The sequence below is a fragment of the Poeciliopsis prolifica genome, unplaced genomic scaffold, assembly GCF_027474105.1.
Source record: "Poeciliopsis prolifica strain line A6 unplaced genomic scaffold, Auburn_PproV2 SCAFFOLD055, whole genome shotgun sequence".
NCBI lineage: Eukaryota > Metazoa > Chordata > Actinopteri > Cyprinodontiformes > Poeciliidae > Poeciliopsis > Poeciliopsis prolifica.
The window spans coordinates 1010398-1031553 of NW_026562430.1; the positions used below are offsets into that span (position 1 = coordinate 1010398).

Genomic DNA, 21156 nt, shown 5'->3' on the forward strand with positions numbered 1-21156 from the left:
TCAGTGAAATAGTTAAAGTTTTTATTCCTTTTAAGGTGGAAGATTATGGGGGGAAAATGAAATGGCAAAACTCAGTTTCTCAGGAATATCACAGACTACATAAAACCAATAAAAAAAGCATTTTAAAACACAAATGATAAAGACATGTGTTCACTTGTGACATACAGTCTTATACCTTCAATACTTTGTAGTTGAGCTGATAAGTCTGTCACAAAAATGTTGTATGACATCTTATAATTTCCCAAAAACATTAGCTAAGAGTCATTATCCAAATTGAGCAGAAATAAATAAAATAAAAAAACAAACATTAATAAATCTGAATAAAACATGACTTCTACTTTCCAGAAAATAATTCCTAAAAAAAAAATTAACTCAATAATTATATTCTAATTTATTGAGATGAACCTGCAACATGCACATGAGTGAGAGAATCATTTTAAGTAAAATTTTATTATCAACTGTCAGAAAAGGTAAGCATCATTTGTCAGGGAGCTCATCACTGTCTGATGGAAAAACAGGCACTAATGAGTGTACAGCAGAAGAGACGAGGTGGGCTAAATTTGTCTCAATCAATGTCACGGAGTATCATTATGAAGCTACATTTGCTACAAGCGTGCACAGGAGGGACATGTGTTAGCGGTTATGTTAAGGCCTGACATTTAGTGAGTGTGAAACTGGAATGCTTATTGCAACTTCAGTTGCTGAGGCAACCAATCAGTGCAGAGAAAATTTCAAACGGTGGTTGCTTTTGATTGATGTAGGTGTGCAGATGCTACACTGAATGTGGAGTTTATTTTTAGAGAAAATGTGAAGAGAAAAAAAAAAGTGTCTTCAGTGGCTACTGCAGCTCTCCAAAAGGTAAGGTTAACGAAGTTCTGAAAATTAAACAAGCAGCTAAACATTGCCTCTTCATGTGATTACCTGTATTTCTGTTTTATATTACAAGAAAAACACTATCAGGCAGCTTTGAGCCATATTTTCTCATTTTCCTCCTTTTCTGTCATTGGAGCACTCCCATCACTCTCCAACTGCTTCAAAATCTTTTTCTAAAAGTTATATCAAATATGATCAGAGCAGTTCTGACTGGACAAATATGAGTGTGAATAAAATAGCAGCCAAGCAAACACTGAGACAAATCATTTTGACTGGGATGTTGCAAAAACTCATAGTTCTAATAGTATGGATTACGGAGATAAATCATCACAAAAGCGTTGAAATAACATAAAACTTTAGGAAAGCGTCTTCATTGTTTGTTTACTTTGCATTGCATTCAATTTCTATTGATCCCGGTCTGCGTTCTAGCTGATCTCAAAATTAAGATGGATTTTAACCGCTGATCAAAAAAGTAATTCTGGGTAACCTCCTGCAATAAAATATTAAATACTCCAATCCCCTTATAGAAGACCATGAGCAACTTTTTAAATCTTACTTCAGTGATATTTTCTACTGCTAAATTACACAACAGCAAAGAAACAAAGTAACAAGGACCTTGCAGAGATAAAAAAAAAAGAAACAAAATAATTCTAGACAAATTAAAGTTTGAAAAAGTAAAAATTCTGAGACATATTTTGCACATTTCATATTCTGCATATTTTTACGTACTTTAAGTCAATGAAGAAGGTCCTAGAAGTATTTGCTTCTCTACTAATTTTACATTTATTTGATAAGGGAATGTGAAAAATTGTCTTCTGTCAATGAAAGCCTTCTTTGACATCAGCGTCTACAATCACAACAACCAAAGACAAATTATGGACGCCACCACAGCATATAAACAAGTCCTTGCTTAATAGCACAGAATAACTACAACAGCACAAGAATCCAAGAGAGGGGTTGTTATGGAGGTAATGTGCTGAATTAGCTAAAAATATTCATAATTATTCAGTTTGCCCAACCAGTTAGACAATCCAGCCCTCTAGCAATTCAGAGGACTAATGGATACATTCTACATATGAATTCAGAGAATTAATATGACAGATATGCATTATGTGTTTCTGCACTGGTCCACTCTCTGAGACCAAAAGCAGACAAAGCATTAATCAAATGTGAGTGTTTTCGATGCAATAATCCACTTATTTGTTGTGCACATGCAGCACTGAGAGAGGACTTCCAGGGATTGTGCATGCCAGCAGAAAAGAAAAGCCACTCAAACCATGGATTTGCAGTCCCCCAAGGACGTCAATCAAGTCGTTTAGTTTTCCTTAAAAGGTGCAAATGAAAACACTCCAAGCTGAGAATTTTGAATTCTTCTCTATTTTTCACTTCAGTATTTTAACTCATATTTAATTTATGGCAAGAGTTTGGCCTCACAACAGAAAATTAACATTGCAGATGAGCAACATCCAGCAAAAGCTAAAAAATGACATATTCTACCAATCCCATGCAGATGCAGGGCTTTGGAGAAGTCTGGGTGAAAATTCATCCACTGTGATGTAAAATGTTCCTCATCCATAACTGTAAACGCTATGGAAGCTCTTGAGCCCAAGGGTTGAACAACCAGAAATCTTCAAGAGGAAAAATTTGTTTTCACAGCACCACATGCATTTTTGCAAATCTCCATTTTAATATTTTATTTTTCTTCTTCTTTCTTTGTCATTTTGATTACTATCTTGTCTTTGGATTAAGTGTTGATCATTTTTTACCCCTTCAAAGTGCATTTTTGGCTGTTTTGTGCCCAGTTTCTGCGTAAAAAAACAATCACTCATCAATCTCCACTAAGGGGAAGTTTTATACCTGACAATCAACAATTTAAATATACTTTCAAAGACTCATGTAAGAAAATACAGATGCATGGTAGGTGTTACTTCGGTCTGATAAAGTCTCCTAGTCATTTTTCTGGAACAAGAGGCAGGAGGGCCAAACAGACCAAAACACAAATAAATAGGAAATGAGTAAGAAACAGTTTTCGGATATTAAACAATCAAGTCAATCAATCAATACAAAAAGGCTGTAGAAAGCAACAAAATAGTAATGTTTAGGTTGAAAACAATGACAAATTAGTAAGGGGGCAAAGAAATTTGTTTTCCGTCACATTAATGCCACTGCATCGCTAAAACTGTGTTTTATACTGAATTCAACATTTCCTCAAAGAAACCCTAAATCATAAAAAAACAAGCTTTCAAGATGGACCTGCTCATTCTGGTTGTGCTCTCTCTTTCTGCTCCAGAAAAATACAAATAAACTGGTTTCAATACACCTTTCATTGCCCAAAACCCATTTCAAACAACAGCTCTCTGACTTGCAAGCAGCGTGGCTTCTAATAAAGCTGTACAATCTAAAAAGGGAAGGAACAAAGGATGGGGGTCTGGCTCAAATGGGGTGTTCATTTATCAGTGGACACGATTCAAATCCTTGCTCCAGGCAATGGCTCGTGAAGCTTCACAAGAGATAGCCCATCGGGGCTTCTGCTGGGAAAGCAAAAAAAAAAAAAAAATCCTTTGATGAGCCTCGGGCCATTCCTGCACCTGTGCCTAATATGCATGGGCAAAAAACCCAGACGCAAGCAGTCACTGGACGGAAGAGGAAAATAAATGGAAAAAAAGATATCCTTTGTGTTTGAAAATGTGTATATTCCTCTGCTTTTCATCTATCTCACTTAAAGTAATAATTCCAGCATCTGGGGAAAAGAGGGATGAAGTAATATCAACCTACTCTCAGACTTTAATGCTTACAAGCACAACAGCTGCAACTTAAGTAGAAATGTAGTAGAAAATGTAACTTACTTGATTAAATCAAGGCAAAATAACCCATACATGTGATGCAAAATTGTGGGATATTGAAAGCAGACTTGTACTTCTTGGTGTTAAAAAATGAAGTCATAAAAAGGAGCTGCGACTTACCAGAACCTCTCTTTGACACAACTTTCAGGCAATGGACCACAAGCGCATGAAGCAGGATCAGAAGAGGGATGGAAGCTTTCATTTTTTAACAGTCCTAAAGGGAAACAGAGGTGAGAGTTATCATTCCACACGGACACCGGGTAAACATAAAAAGATGAGAAAGGGTTCTGACAGCTTAATCAAAGCTACACACTCAGAACTCACAAAATCTCGAGGTCGACGAGAGAAAGGAGGAAAAAAAAGCTTCATGTACAAATTGTATCCAACTGCCTTTATTTTATTTGAATGTGAGCAAAGACTTACTGTCTGTTCACAAACAGGCCACGCAGTCGTCAATGACACTAGCATCAAGAACAATCCGTCTGAAGGCAAACCTGCTTTGCTCCACCTTCAACCAACATGACATAATGAGGTGCTGCTAAAATCAAGGCATCTTTTTATTATTGTTATGGACAGCAAACTGAGAATGACCCAGTGAACATGCCTCGCCTGTTGTATCAACGAAATACAACCCAAGTTAATGAAAAAAAGTAATAATAAAAGTCACTATCATTTAAAAACTTGTAGAGGCCACAACTAAGACGAGGGAACTGCTGGGACACAAGTACGAATCTTTACAAAACAATAAGTTTTATATCAATTTGTAGTCAGATTATGCAGATAAATAACATGTTCAACTTGCAACTTCCAGCAGGATTTAGTTTGGAGGTTTAGAAAATGTTTGGAGGCAATGATCTAAACTGTTAAACCTAACAACAATGAACCGATTGATGCAAGCTTGGTGGTGGTACCCTAAACCCAACCTAAACTTAATTCACACATTAGTCCTTATCTAAACCAAAAACACAATTTCTCCTCAAGGAGCCCAGGCTTTGGGCCACATCAGGAGTTGTGGGTTCTCACAACATGGTATTTGTTGGAAAATGCTAAAACACAAACATAACAGCCTGCTCTCTACACATAATGTCCCTCTTCATCCAATTTTTCTGCGACATATTGTTCTCTCAAGAGTTGGTGAAAATCTGTGACCATTTTTAAAAATAAATCAATTTTTTCCAGTTTTGTCTCTGAGCAATTTGATGCATCGTTTATCTGCCAGACCATCGTAAAGGGAAGGCCAAGCAAATATAGCAATTTCTTCAGACTTATGAAACAGAACCAGATAACTGGTTATTTTTGTGTGCATGCTTTCAAAGGGATAGAATCAAAGAAAGACCAAAAGTGTTGATCACACACTATACAAGTATTTTTAGCAGCTTTGAGGATGGACCTGAAGGGCACTTTGATGAAAACACAAGCGTAATCTCAAGAAGCTCTGCTGCAGCTGCAACATGCATGCGCCAGGTGTTTGGTTAATAGCTTGCTACTATATATACATAGACAAAAAATTAGGAAAAAGATAAAAACAACTTTAACCCAACTGAAAATGTTTCCCAGAGGCAACAGAGTGGATACTTTCTCTTCTCAATACACCAATTGACTGTATAGCTCTTGTTTAGCTCATTGTTGCAGAACTAGGGACATGGGAAGCACATCGGGATGTCCATGTAATCTACTAGGACACTTCCACTGGCATTTCAGCCATCACAAAGGTACTTCACATAGATTTCACAATGCTGCATCAGAAAACAGCCCTTGAGAAACTGAATTATGTGAAAGTGGCCAGCTGCCAAAGATTGCGACATTGGCAGTTTCTCCTCCTCAAAGCCCCACTGTCATCAGTTCTTGCATCACAAAACTAATACATTCTCAGAAATGCAGTCACTGTGACACAAAAATCCTAACTTTGTTATTATTCTTTTTCCATTTTGAAAGCAACATTAGTTGATTTCAAACCAATGGGAGATGACATCTATTCTGCTTGGTGTTTCTCTGGTTTGTAAGGGATAAAAATGAAAGCATATAAAAAGTTTGTTTTCTTCCTTCTAGAAACAATTGACAAGACACTGAAGTATTAGATCTTAAAAATAAAAGGTGTTTATAATAGCTTGTCATGTCAGCGAACTCAATGGTCCATCTTCAAAGATGGACCTGTCACCTGCCTCTCATTCTTTGATTGTTTTTATATTTTTTTAAAGCATCCGCCTTCTCCTTTTTCCAGACAGTTTTTCCTCCAACGCGGATTCATCCAAAATTCAATTACCTTTGAGGACGACGTGGTAAGAGAAATGGGGCACTCTCTCAGCCCCCTGACGGCAAGGAGTTAGCCCTGGAAATGCATCCCGTCTTCACCCCCAAACATTTCCACCGCTCTAGCGCTGAGGCTCTATTTACTGCGTCCTGCCAAATGGATATTGAGATTCTGTTTATTTTACAGATCTTATTTCAGATCTCTCCTACTCACATTTTTAATCTGCGTACCCTCAAGAGCCCTGTGCTCAGTGTGAAGCAGCAGCGTATCAGCACATCTTCTGTTAACTAGATATCAAAGAAGTATAAACTAACAAAAGGAAATCATAACAGATTTTTATATAAACTCTTTCTGGTGGCTTGAAAAACAGCAATGCAAATGTTGCCTCCACAAACCTGCATTTCAAAAGGAAGAAATAATATAATTACCTATTTGAAATGATAATAGATGGTACATAATGCCAACAGTAGAGTGGAATAGAACGGTGCTAAAAAGGCCTGGCTATTTATTTTTTTGTAAATGCCCATCAGTACAGTATTCTATATGGATCCAGCAGAACTGCCCACCTTCTGTAGCTGCACTCAAAAACCTTTCAAACGTCCTGCCTTGTGACAAACGTATGAAATTATGACTTAATGAGAGCAGAATTATTCACAAATCATCTTTGTCCTTCAGGTGTATCTTGCCAAAGTAAAGACAATATGAGCTGGAAACTGATTAGTGTGAATGTTGTCCATTTTACTTAAACCTTTTTCAAATATTTATGTACAGTGGTGAGCATTTAATTATATAACACATATAGATTCTGGACATTTTTGACATTAATTTAGGAAATCAAACTCATCAAAATCTAAATTAAGGATCTAAGTCTTAGACAATAAATGTCTTTCCAAGGTTTATGTAGCATAATGAATTTCCTCTCCTGTCCAAACAGGTAACTAGCAATAAGATTTCCTATACACTAAAAAATAACACAAATATTTGATATGGAGCCTCAAATACAACAGCAGTTGTTCAAGAATGTGAGAATTGTTTCAGGAATTATGCATCAACTTGCATAAGGCGAAAGTAATGGTAATGCTACGTAAGTTTCAGTATGAATATACCATCTCTCCATCTCTGTCATTACACCCCTCTCCCTCTTCCCTGTGTCACCTTTGTGTCTCCTTCCTCCTACCTTCAGGCACAAAAATTGATATGTACTCTGCTTGGCGAGTTAACATTTCTATTTGTGAAAAACACTTCTTAAGCCCTCATACCCTTGGCTGACGCACACACACCCACCCACGCATGTCTGTGCTCTCCTCGCTGAATTATTCCATTTTAGATTATCTAATAACCCAACAACCACAAGCCTCCATGTTCTTGACTCTTGCAAAGAGAAAAATTTGAAAAAAAAAAGAAAATCCGACATATTTAAATGTGCTTAATTCTAAAATTGTCAGAAGTGTTCTTTGAATATTTTTTATGCTAGCATGTGAACAGGCCTTTTCCTTTAAAAGGCAAGCACTTTGCACTAGTGAAAAAAATATAACCAGCAGCTATATTACACTGATATTACACACTGAATGTGTGTAATTCTCACCACAATTGTTGCCAGAGTGCTATTAAAATGACAAGACCTTGTGATACTTATGTCAAAAATTTAGATTAACCTAAATTGTATTTTTCTTTATTTCCCCTCATCATGTTGTCTCCACCATTTTCTGTCAGCTTTGTCATCTTGTTCACCAAAATATATTTAAAAAAATGTGGGCAGTGAAAGTCAATGCAAATGGCCAATTAGATAAGTGATATGCAAGGCATGAATGCAGAAAACCTTAATGCTTTCAAAATAATACATTTTAGCAGTACTTTGAGTGCAATATTGGACATTTTGATATTGGGTTGTCCACTGTAATACAATGAATTGTGAAGCTCCATATATTTCAATAGCAAGTTGAGCACCTTATCAAATAGAGTGAATGTTGCTCCAAAGTCCAGTTTGTAATGTTTATAAAGCCTTAAGTTGTTATCTTACACTTAACAACTGTAAGATAAACTATGATGCAAGTTGAAAGAGCATATATAGACAAAGGAATTGTTCAAAAATAAAAACTGAGGTTTTGTTTCACAATACAATAATGTAATCTAAAGTAATTTTTACTTACTTGATCTGAAGCCAATATTTGTAATTCGTTTGTGGTTGAGGTGCATGCCAACTAAATCTTTTACCCTGCACAGCGATGAGACAAGGATGACATTATAGGAACGAAGCTCTCTGGATATTACAGGTGAAAGCAAATAAAATAAACACAGAATGAATAAACACAAACGCCTAAGCCAGCCATGAATCAGAAACGGCTGGAAGCTTGGTGTCACGCTCCACAAAGAGAGCATTTTACCAAAAATGGATTTAAGGCGTGCCATACCAGAAACAATCATCTGTTCCACAATAGTCACATTTTGTAACACAAACTGAGGCTTTTAAGTATATTAAGACTGTATTTACATTGCAGAAACTGTGCAGATTAAAAGGAAGGATGACATTGTTGACTTGACAATGATTCCAAACACATACAACCTTCTGTCAACAGGGTAACATTAATAGTCTTCCAAAAGCTACAAAAAACACTACATATAAATAGTATTGACTGTGTAAAAGATGGAAATCTGCCTGGAAACCAACAGCTTTAAATGAGCTCTTCAAATTCAGTTGAGAAGAATGGGAAAATATCCAAAACTACGACAGAAAGTCGAAGGCAACAAAAAATATCTTGTTTCATGATGGAGGATGTTTTGAGAAAATCCACAACAGATCAAAACTTTGACATTAATTATAAAAGATGAATGTAATATGATTTCACACAGAAATTAATGGTTCAAATCCATAAGTAAGAGCAAAAATTTTAATAAAACTAACATTCAAGTACATGATTAGTGCATAAACTTAACTGAACTGGGAAGCTGAGTGGTACGGATTACCTCCTTTTCATCTTTTATACCATTTTTTTCTTTTTGCACAGCCAAAAAAACTAATTCTCAAAAGCCAGAAGAGTAGGTTTGATGTGTTGGCACTGGAAGGGGAATTTACCACAGCTGCTGCTAAATCAGATTGTAAAATTTCATACTGCAGCCCTCTGAGGTCCGACATCAACCAGATCCAAACATAGCAGGTGCATTTCATAGAAATGCTAAATACAATCAAAGCTCCTCAAGTTTAGGTGGAGACTTCCAATGGTGGTGATTAATATTCACAAACTGCAGCCTTTCTTTCTTTATCTCTCCCACACACAACCTCTTACACACATTTTTACTCAGCACCTAAATTTACATCTGTGACATTGAGACTGATCTGCTGCTGAACCGATGAGTCTCCAGCTAGCTCTACGGTATGCTAATGCTATGCAGCAGAGAGCATCAAAGTCTTCAAGAGGCTCTGACTTAAAAAAAAAAAAAAAAAAAAACACTGCATATTTTACAGAATAACAGCAGGAGGAAATTTCCTTGGCAACATATTTCAGTTAAAAGAAATACAACTGTTGACATTTATTCAACTCTGGAGCTACTCTTAAATTAAAGATATTAATTGCCAGCGTTAAAACGCCTCATATAAATGCTTTTAAGCCATTAAGTGTAAAGAGTAAAGACCCACAAAATGAAGCAATACACCCAGGTAAACATCGTTTCAGCAGAAAGTTGTTTCTGCTAAGTAGCAGAATGGTTAGCTGATTAAGGAAGTAAGGATGAAAGAGGATTGTTATATTATTAACACAAGCTATGAAACTCCACCTTCATGCATGCTACAATTTTTGATGCCATGAAATTTTTATCTTGCCGGGTTTTTTTAAGTCAAATGGCTCATTTGTGCATAGAGATTTCCGATTAAATTTTATGTAATGCACTTTGCAAATTGCCGTTAAATGGTTGATATTGCAAGGAAGGATCCTTTTACGAGTAAATCTAAGTTTTTTATGTAGAAAAAGGAGACCAGAGCATAACGCCAGCACTTGTTATAATGTGTCAAAATTATGTATAATTGTACATCCACAAACCCAGAATGTGAAAGCTATTCGTCTACCATGCAAATCTTCCCCTTGACAATCCATCTTACATGTCTGAAACCAACAAACTCTGAAAGTAAAAACAAATTTAAGAGCTATGACAAGCTCAAATTGTGCGATGCAAATAAGTTTGCGCACAATAACAGATGACCCACACCCCATGCCAGGAAGCAGAGATTCAATATCCGAGGACAAGAAGTGCTGCGTCCCCGGGTCCTTCCTCTAAAGTGGCCTATAAATCATGAACCCTGTTGAGAGTCTCTCTCTGTGGGTCTGGTCCAGGACAGGGGGAAAAAAGGCACCCCTGCAGCTCTAATGCAATATAACTTTTCTGCAGCATAAAACTATTGCTGCCATTCGCCACGCTGGGGTCTGGATTATTCCATGAGTTCCTGTGTTGTGGTTCAGATATGAAGCCTCAGCCAATCAATGAATTCAGGGGAAACAAAGCTAAAAGAACAAAAAACAAAAATGAGAAGTGTTATCACATTGTGGTGGAAGCAACATACTGCAGAATTCCTTTTAATGTCACGAAATATCAAGTTATCTGCTTTTGGAGATTAAAAAAAACATTTTGTGGAGAGATGGATCACCACCCATTATGAAGACCTTTGCAGGGCACTTAAGGAGTTTCACACTTTACCTTTAGAAACTGATGATGCATAAAGCAAAGACAAGCAAATAAAACCATTTTTGCCATTTTTGGTCTTTGTTGTGATCACATTTGCGGCCTCATCTCAGTCTGAAGGCAGGCTGAAATGTATGTAGAAAATTAGCTGTAAATACTATGTTGCCCCAGGTCTCGTGTGAAGTTGCTAATGACAAATGAAGAACTGCTAATGAAGCGCTCCTTGATTTCACTCACTATTAATCCCTTGATGTAGCTGTTCTATTTAAGCCCCTGCCTGGCTCCAAGAGGAGAATTTGCTGTAGCCTCTCTGTGTGCATTAATGGAGTATGCAAACAGAGCATGCTCATAGTTCCCATTTAAGTAAATGCTGTATGTAATAGTGTGAGCCTTTTCATTCAGTGAAAACCCAAAAGCCCTTATAGAGGATATTGTAAATGAATAATGTTCAAGGCTGTCTTGAATTGTCTGATTAAGTCAGGTCAGAATGTGAATACAGATTGATGGCTCTGATTATGTCCTGAAAACAGAAAGTTTCCTCCTCTGTTCTCCTGAATAATGTTGACTGGCTTTTTTTCTTCCTTCCAAATAGCTTTTTAAAGAAAAAGAAAATATTTCCACACCAACGTATGGAATATCTGAAATGTATGAACCAAGGCTTCATGAATGAGTAAGCACAGATGTGATGGAGAAAGGAGGGGAAATGGGAGGAAAATTTGTTCATCTCGTTTCCCCTGGCATGCAATTTCCATCCTCTCTCCACTTCTCTGGTGATGCTAACATCTAAAAACACATTGACTTCATCTTTGTAAGCTGAAAGGGTCTGAGAGGATCACCTCCAGACATGGCACTATGACGGCAGTGTTAAAAACAAAAGCTGAAGATAACATTTCTGTTCTCCTACATGGAGGTAATGGTCTCCTCTTTGCACTACAGATTAAAGCAGGGAAAAGTTTGATGGCAAACATGAATTGCCTGCAGCAAAGAAAAATATAAAGTGAGGTTGCCCACAGATGCCATTTTAGAGATTTCAATATCAGTACCTTATTGTGTCCTCTATTATTTCCCTCTGCAACAACTGCCTATAACATTTGAGTCTTAGCACTTACAACTCTGTAGCCAAACTCAAAGTCATTTTATTTTATGATGCAACAAATACAAAAATAAAGCATACAATGGTATTTTACTTTGATCCACTTTACACTATGGCCATCCACCGACACTACTTAAATTATACAAAGCACCGATGAGCAACGGAAAGAGACAGCTGAAAATGATGCCATTACCATCAGTTTATGAAGTTATTAAGCAGCACTCGGTTAGAACTGAAATGCCATTACATGCCGAAAGTAAATAAAACTGGCACAACAGCAGCAGATGCTCAGTCGTACTCGTTTCCCTACATGAAGGCACTCCCATCGAGGTCTTAAAACCGGGGGAAAAAAGGGCAGCCTGAAGATGATTTGTAAGGAAGACTATTCTTTGATACGCCTTTGCTGAATAAGAGCAGTAAAAGAAGCACAGGTAGCTCAACTCACTCAAAGTGTACGGGGAGAGTCAATTTAAGGCCATTTATTTTCTATACAGCCTGGATTTCCATTTACAACGGCTTAAGGCCTGACTCGATTGAGGCATTAACTCATGACTGAAATTCATAAAAGAGTTGAGTCATTCAAACACTGGCATCCACCAAGAGAGCAGTAAATATTATGTAGATTTAACAAGATCCAGAAAGTCAGTTTGTATTAACTAAATTGTGCTAAATGATTTTTTGTTTTATGAATTTTTTTACAAAACAAACATTGACTGAGCAAGAACAAATTAAAGAAACGTTTTGCAGAGAAAATACATTTACTCTTAGAGTAGGAATGTATGGATTCAGGCCACTGCACATATCCACCTCTGTGGAGACATGACAATGACATAATGTTTATTAATATGACTATAAAGTATTCCACTTGAACATAACTTTAAGACTTGTTCTCTGACTAAATATAATCTTGCTATCCTATTCTAACAACCATGCTCACCAGTTGCAGTAGTAACTGTGGTTAAAGTTGCATAGCCAACTTCTTTAAAGCATATAAAGTCCTTTGTAAACATAAATCCATAAAGGGAAATAGTTTTCCAAAATAGACATTTGCTTAACTCTACAGAAGACAATCAAAGCTTGCAACTATGATGCATTATACTCTGTATCGTCAATAACGAGACGCACAAAAAAGTTCAAATAAAGCCCCAAAACAGCCCAATAATTTGAAGGTTTATGAAAGACATTGCATTATTCTTCTTACAGAACTAGTAGCATGTAAGCTTTTACACTTTTCAGTATAATAACTACGACAGATAAAAATTATGTAGATGTAGCCCCACAGATCATGCCGATCTGGGTGGTGAGCAAAATCGCAGAAATCTATGTATACTCTGCAGTTATTTTACATGATGCTTTTTGGCCTTCCTACTGCTTCATGAAGTAAGAAAGCTTATTGGTACTTGATAAAAATAAAAAAATCCACTTTATTTCCTGTAATGATTATTTTGAAGGAGCGAAGCCACTATATAATGCAAAGATATATTGTTATTTATCGGCTCTACCACACTTATCAATTCCTGACATGATGGCTGCAACAAAAATAAATGAGTCTGGATCAGATCGATGCCCAATGATTGCGACGGAAAATTGAACAAGGCATGGAGAAAGAGGAATCTCATCTTCAGAGGAATTGGATTTTCAAAAGATTTAACTTTGCACGCCTGTTATGCATGTCGTCCGCAGCTTCTAATGCTCTGATTTCACAACAGCCAATAACTCTGCTCAGCAGTGCCAAGCAAGCAGTGAGAGATGCACAGAATCAATACGTTTGGGATACTAGCACACGCATCCACACACCTTCTCTCTCACACACACACACACATAGTTGCCTTGTGGGTTTTCCCATTTTCCCCTCGAGTTATATTAATGTCATTTAACAGCCATGATTGAAGTAGCCGGATCTCAACTTCCTCTCTGACCATCTTGCTCACAAATCCACACCAATTGCGCCAATCACTCCTCACACTGAGCCAATATTCCACAATGAGACAAGCCTTATTTCCCACCACATTAATGAACTATTTCATTTGAAAGCCTGTGACTGTCTGGGCCCTTGATTGCAAACCCAAGGCCAATGTGCCTAGGTGACAGCTCCTTGAAAATTAAAAGCATCAATCAAGACAGAGGCAGAACAATTGTGGGATGCTTTTACGTTCTTCTGTCCACCAGACAGAACAATGCAAGCTGAATGAGGTGAAAATGCTTATGTTCTTTTTGAGGGTCGTTTGCAACGTGAAGTTTATGTGAGTTAAAATTGTGTTTAGATAGTGAGACAGCATACATGTACGTATCACTTAAGCACAAGTGTTGCATTAGTGGCAGAGAGACTTTTTGCAAATTACTTTCCCCAAAAAATTTCTGCAACAAGTTTGTGTTTGTGTAACAAACTTCAATATGCTACACTTTTCCGAAGCCAACAATTCTGAAAACTATTTTGTGTTGGTATTGCTCATAATCATCCCAATAAATTCACATTGACACTTGAGGGTCATGAATACTTCTGCAAGGCACTGTAGCTGAAATTAATGAGAGGTGACCATGGTTTTGTAGTTTGAACTTCATCAGGGGACAGAAGAGAAATTCAGAGGATAAACTTGACCTGTAAGAATGCAGAGGTGGGGGGAAGAGCCAGCACCAGATGACATAATCTCTGTCTAAATCAATTTCTGTATAAGAGCACTCAACTCAGCTCAATATGTAGCTGCAGGGCTGCTGTTAAGTGGCTGCTGCTACAGACCTATTAATTCATGTGATGCTGGGTGATGCTGTAGCCAAGCTTCACCCTGGGTTTAGAAATGAATAAATATGCCATAAAAATAACATGGAGAACTCAAATTGATTTTAATGCTGTTAAGTGTCCAAAAGTTCAAGCACAGATCAACAATTAGAAAAAAGAAGTTAATGTTAATTTTATTTTAAAATCTCTGCAGAGGTTCTCTGATAAAATAGTGACACTTGCATCAACTTGCAGGGCTACAGCACCCTCTATAACTCGTTTCTAATGGAGAAGAGAAGGATTTAACTTTGCATCAGTGTCACTTGCTGATTCCCAAATATGTTCAACTGGCAAACGCTAATCTGATTAGAGCCAGAGGTGGAGGGGTGACTCTAGCGTCCATATGGACAATCATAATCCATCATCAGTCCAAGCAGAGGGAGAGGAGAGGGAATGCAATCAAGAAGCGATCACTCTGCAGAAATGATTTAAGCAAACTGAGCTGGGGATCTTCTCGCCTCCTATTTACCCACCACACAATCACGCGCGCTGCTGACGCACAGAAGCCCTTTGCGATTTGCACGCAATATCACACAATTACAACGGAAACAAAATGATGCGTAAAATTGCTCTTACACAGATCGATATGCGCTCAGATTCGTTTTTTTTTTCTTTCTTCTAATTAATTTTTTTGGTGCGTGTGTGTGACTTCAGCAGTCCAGCTGCACCGCCGTACTGCAGCCGTTCCAGTCCGCAACGGACGCAAAAACAGACACCGAGATCCATGCGTAACTCGGAGAGAGATGCGCTCTCTTCCAACGCGCCTTTATTAATACTGCCGCATATAAGGAGACCAGGATTCCACTCTAAACAAAAACAATCAACTGGTAACTGATTTGCAGCATTGGATGGCTTGCGTCAAAGCCAAATTAAATGGACGCGGCATATTATTCCTGCACGTACCCAGAGAGGATTCAGTACAACTTTGGCAACAGAAAAGAGGAATCATTCATCAAACTTACCCACAAGCAGTTTCCAAAATGATAGAATCCGCTCTGCAGTAAGTTGTAATAACCTCAGACCATCACTGTGTATCAGAATCTCTTCTGCTCCACAAAGTACACTAGAAGCTGCTGCTCAAGGGGGAAATATTCCACTTTTTCCAAAAACCGCGGCGTCTTTCCCCAAAATTACATATTGTCAGTCCCCGCTGGCGCAAACTGGAGCGCAAACCCCCCCTGCAGCCAGTCACTTTCAAACAAAAGCAAAGAAGAAAACGAAGCAAATCGTGACATGGGAATTATGAAAACTGGTTGCGAAAGAAAAAATAAATGAATGTAGAGCAAAAAAATAAAAAATAAAAAATTGGAGTATTGATGTGATCATCCAGTTTAAAAGCAGAAGCTCGGACGCTCGCAGCTCCGCGCAGATGAGCTGAGCTTCAAGCGCGACCGCAGGAGCGCCAAAATCTGAAGTGATGGGCAGAAAAAAGAGACAAGACACGGTCTCTGCTCTCCCTCTCCACCAGCGTGCAGCTGCATCTGTACATCAACGTGTCGCAAGTTACGCCGATCTGAACCGGATATACAGCGCGCTCCCATCAAAATAAACACCAGCTGGCCTGGAAGCAGGTGGTCAAATGAAAAATAAATGGATTATAGATCATGTTTTAGGAAAAGAATCAAACAGTCTCAATCTTTCACTCCGGTTTTCTGCTTCTGATGTTTTCAAAGGAAACATTTGTTCCAAAAATATATTATTTTGAAACAAAAACATGACACGGAGCTCTTTTTATCTTCATCTTGACATTTTGCTTCTGCACTGAAATCTTTATCGGAGTCTCAAAGTCTCAACCCAGCATCCAAATGAAGTGATGAATTGTGATGAATTAAAAACAAAAATGGGAAACATTTTGATAGAAAACAATTCTATAGACACGTTCAAGTTTGTAGCAGGTGTGACCCCAACATTTCCAGCATGCAGGTGCTCATAGCCCAACAAAAATCTGATATATGAGGGGTTTCTACGGCAAATTTAATTTGATGAGACAAACATTATGTGCACCTTCATTCCAGAATAACAGGATTAATTTTTATGAAGGAGTTTGCCCAATTTCCTGAACATTAACCCAACATAAAGCTTCTACAGTGCTGGATTGCATGGCTCTGAGACACAACAGAAACAGGCAGATAAATTGGGGAATGCAGTTTAATCGTTCTGGGATAGAAAAGGAGCAAACTCATACGTTTAGTGAAACCTTTCCAAGTACAGACACTTGGTGGTGCTGAAAATATGATGCAAGCCAAACTATCTAGTCATATTTAAACAGAGAATGTTATCCTAGCAGTTTTACAAACTATATAAAATGCACCAGATGTAAGTTTGTTAGATAGTTTAGACATTAATTATTGATAAATAAATGTTTTATTGCATGAATTCCAGTTTGAAGAAACATCTTTCAGTCTAAAAAAAAACTACAAATAAAAAACTAACACAAATGATTGTTTAAACATAAAAATGATATTTTGGACATCCTTAACAGGAATATTTACACCAGGAAAACATTTACAGGGGAGACTGAAAATGCACTGAAATAATATATGAAGCAAAAGTAGAAAATATATTAATTTCTTTGAAAAAAAATAATTGATGCTGAAATGCCCAAAGAAGACTAAATTGTAGTTAGTGTTTCATAAAATGCAAGAAAAACTATTTTAACAATGTGCAATAATTCAAGCGTGCAGACAAAAACATGCTGACTACTGTGCATTTAATTATGTACAGAATTTATGCACGACCTGCCACAAAGAATACGCTCACTGGCAACAGAAATGAAACGCTGTGCTAAGACCTCAATGCACCCCTTCGAATTCAGAGGCTGATGAGAACAATCCAAAAATCATAACATTAAATAAGTCACAATTATATTCTGCATCATTTTGAAATCTAATGAGTTTATTTAATATGATGGTTTGAAAAAAATACAACTAAAAGTGTTGCTCATCTAGAGTTGCAGTATTTTTTTCAAATGTGACGCACATCTATATTTGAAAAGATAAATTTAAATCCCCTGAGATGAGCACAGTGACCAAGCCTCGCTGTTCTCCTCCAGAAAAGGTTTAAAAGAAACTGAGGACTTGTAGGTAAGCAGGCCTCCCTGTGCACCAAACTGACAGTGAAAAGGGACTCGTTTGATTTCCCCCTCACTGGGCCACCCCTGTCAAGACTTTGGCCTCTGGCACAGTGACTCTGTGAGGCGAATTTCGATAAGGGGAGGGCTTGAAAGGGGGAGAAAGGACAGCCTTCTCGGACTGAAACTGTGCACTTGTGAGCTTTCTTTGTCATATGTAGATCCTGATGTGAATGGAAGTTCCTTAATGAGTAAGGAAGTGGACAAACACTTCATTGATTCCCTCCCTCCATTCATGGTTTGCTTGCTCAAAATGCCCTCAACTCAATCAAGCAGTGAGTGTGCAGCTTTGTAAAGCGTAAAGGCATTGGATTTCTTTTTCCTGATTATAGTTTTTCAAGTCAGTTTCCAATGTGAGTGACACACTCAGTTGCAATCTTTGCATGGATGGTGTCCTGGGCAAACCCACCTCATGGATTTCTTCACAACTCTATGAAGCCCATTCAGATAAGCAACTCTTTGGAACCAGTCAGAGATCCATAGAGAAAAACAGTTCAATCTGTAATTAGCGTAAAAAAAAATTTTGGATAGGTTTTACATTTGTCTCAATTCACAGATTTTTCTGTGGAATGCAATTCCAAATTATTTGCGAATTCTTTCATAGAGCATGTCTAAAATATTAGAAAGAAAATGCAGCATTGAAAGCTGAAATACGTAAGCTCAACGCTACCTGACACACCACTGACTGGTGTTTGCAAAGCAGCCAATACCCTATCCTAACTGGAGGTACACAAAAAGTGAAAACAAGGAAGAGTGTAGATATTAGCTTCCACAGAAGTGCTAAAATGATTTCGACTTAAAATGCACATTAAAGTAAACTGTTGCTTAAACTACAAAAACAGAAAACTTCTCCAGCTACAGCACATGCAAATAAGCAAAAGAAAATATGGCATCATTGACAACTGGACTCCAGAAGAGTGATAAATTAAAAATCACAACTATTTATGTTAGGGTTGAAAATAGATTTTTCCCCCGGTGGTATTAAAAGTGTAAAAAAACAACTCTGTAGAATCTGCATTACATTTTAAACATGTTTCTAAAATAGCATAAGATTATTTCAAATTAAAAGGAAAATACAAGCTAATGGCTTCCTCCAATGACTTGTTCTTTGTTTCACGTTTACTTGAAGTATAAAGATTGGTCTTGAACCTCTGCTAATTAGCAAAGCAATAATTCAAGGAGGAAAGTCAAATGTAGCCCTGAATCTGTTACTTTAATTACAAAATAAACAACCCATCATATCCACAGACTCAGCTTTCATTAAAGAAAGATTTGGTTCAGAGTTACAAGGTTTCCTTTTTAGGAGAACTATTTCTCATAAATAGAATAATGTAAGCTGTATTCAGAAGAATCTGATATGTTCTTGTTAAAAAGCATGAAAAAAAAGAAAGGTGTCAAAAGAAATTGATTCAAGTTGTCTGAGCAAGTTTCCCCCGCAGCAATCAGACTGCAACAACCTCGACTCAACTATTGCAGCATGTAGATGGAAGTATCATGATTTGGCGATGTAACTCCACCAGTTCACCATCCTGGAATCCACCACAAATTATGCCATGTATCAGAGGAAGGTAATGAGGAAAATACAAGACATTTTTAGAAAAGCAATAACATGATCCTGCAACATCACCAAGTAGCGAATAAGAATTTAAAGATGAAAAGATTTTTAGTAGGGTTTTCAAACCTTTCCTCTTCTCCGTATTATCACCTTAAAGATGCTATGTTCCACTATATAAAGCTGTCTGAACCAAACTCAAGAGGAACCATGTTCCCCACATCAACCTCAGTTAAACTGTTTGTGAAATTCAGACATCATTTGGGGATGATCTGTTTTCGGAGAGTTGCAAATTTAATTGGGGTAATGAGGTCACTGGAGGAAGACTTGAAGCCCTTCACCAATTAAACAGGCTCGCAAACAAGAGTACAAAACAAGGCTGAGAGGAGAACATCGGCATGATGACGTTATAACAACATGCCACATGGATTAGCATGACCCGTTGTCTTATCCAAATATTACATGTCGTAATTTGTTCCTGCAGTTGAATAATAATTCAGGACATAAGTGAACAATGTTTAACAAAGGGGACTGTGACTAAGAACTCATTGCAAGAGTTCCAAAGCAACAAAGCAAGCAAAGCTTGTTACTGTTCTAGATAGTAAGTATGATTAAGAGAACGTCTAATTATAATAAAGCATTTTTCTCTTTCATTAGTCTTCGAAATATCAAGTGTGCACTGGAGCGGCTCACTGCTGTGTCAAGCGGTCAGGATGAGAGTCGGCCTCAAATCTGTGAACATGATTCTCGACCAGAGGAAGATGGACTGGCCCCCTCTGGGTCAAGGGTCAGTCTCTGTCACAAAAAGAGGTGAAGAACTAGGTGAACAAATACATCACATAAAACTTTCGTGGTTAATTTTTTTTTATATATCTCTTTTTTATAGATTGAAGATACTTTTCTTTGAGTTTCACCCTAAATTGAACCAGTAGTTGTATTTTTCCTTTACTTTACAAATTATTTTTATTTTTACTTATGTAGACCATTTTTTAGTTCCTATTTCTGTGTAGTGTATTCTTCTTAGAATGATTATAGTCACAGCAAAAAGAGGCAAAACCTTTTGCATAGAGATGAATACGTTTCTGTTTTTGGAGGTGATGTCACCCTGCAGTTGATGTATAATTTACTGCAAATCTCCTATTCAGCTCAGCTCCCCAAAGACGATTTAATGGACTGCTACTTGACTTTAAGTTTGAATGTGGAAAAGACAAGAACTTAAGAACCGTAAAGCATTTTTTTTCATCTTATTGTCCTGGGAAGAGACTGAAACATCCTTCAGTTTTAAAATGTTTAAAACAATAATTTCTACCATTTTTCTGAACAAAGATTTTAGAGGAAGTGCAGCTTAAAACCCCAGTCCAAATGATTTAAATATCACTATTCTCATCAGTTCTATTATTGTCTTTTTCTGTTCAGTCTAATGTTTCTGGGATTGGTTTTGAAAATGTGACAATATAAAGAAGTTAAAGGAGGGTTGAGTTACAAATGTAAATTTTAAATATATTGGACATAAACAATCTTGTAAGCCCGTCAACCAACATGAAATTACACATTTTCCACCTTTGATCTGATCTAAATCGTAAATTATTCAGGTAAAAACAACACTGTTTTTTGTGCACAATATTTTAGCCTGATATTAAACAATAATAGTGGATTATGTCGACAAGATTCTTTTGGAAGCCTTCAAAATACATTAAAATACATTAAAATAGAAGCTTTCTGCTCAGTCATTTCACACATGACAGAGAAAGGAGGGCATCTTACTTCTGACTTTTTAGGTTAAAGTGACTCGCAGCTCCTTTCACCTCATAGAACTGGAAAACAGGCAATAGGGGAAAGTATTTCAGACTTCTCACAGATTTTATTAGATTTCCGTGTTACTTTGATGGCTAAGAGCATGTAAAAATCTCTCCCTACAAGACTCCTATTTGTTCTGCCGTCAAAGGAAAAGCACTTATTTTTGACAG

General features: G+C 37.2%; 1 protein-coding gene across 2 annotated transcripts in view; it reads right to left on the reverse strand.

Moving 5' to 3' along the window:
- LOC129379073 (interleukin-1 receptor accessory protein-like 1) overlaps positions 1 to 15941 on the reverse strand; it is a 185347-nt gene extending 169406 nt beyond the window's left edge. For both annotated transcript variants that reach the window (XM_055059651.1, XM_055059650.1), the window contains exons 1-2: positions 15470 to 15941; positions 3837 to 3930 (exon numbers count right to left, since the gene is read on the reverse strand). In XM_055059651.1, coding sequence (XP_054915626.1) covers positions 3837 to 3918 — 82 coding nt within the window. In that variant the 5' untranslated portion in view covers positions 3919 to 3930; positions 15470 to 15941. The remainder of the gene's footprint in view (positions 1 to 3836; positions 3931 to 15469) is intronic.
- Between the last annotated feature and the right edge of the window lie 5215 nt (positions 15942 to 21156).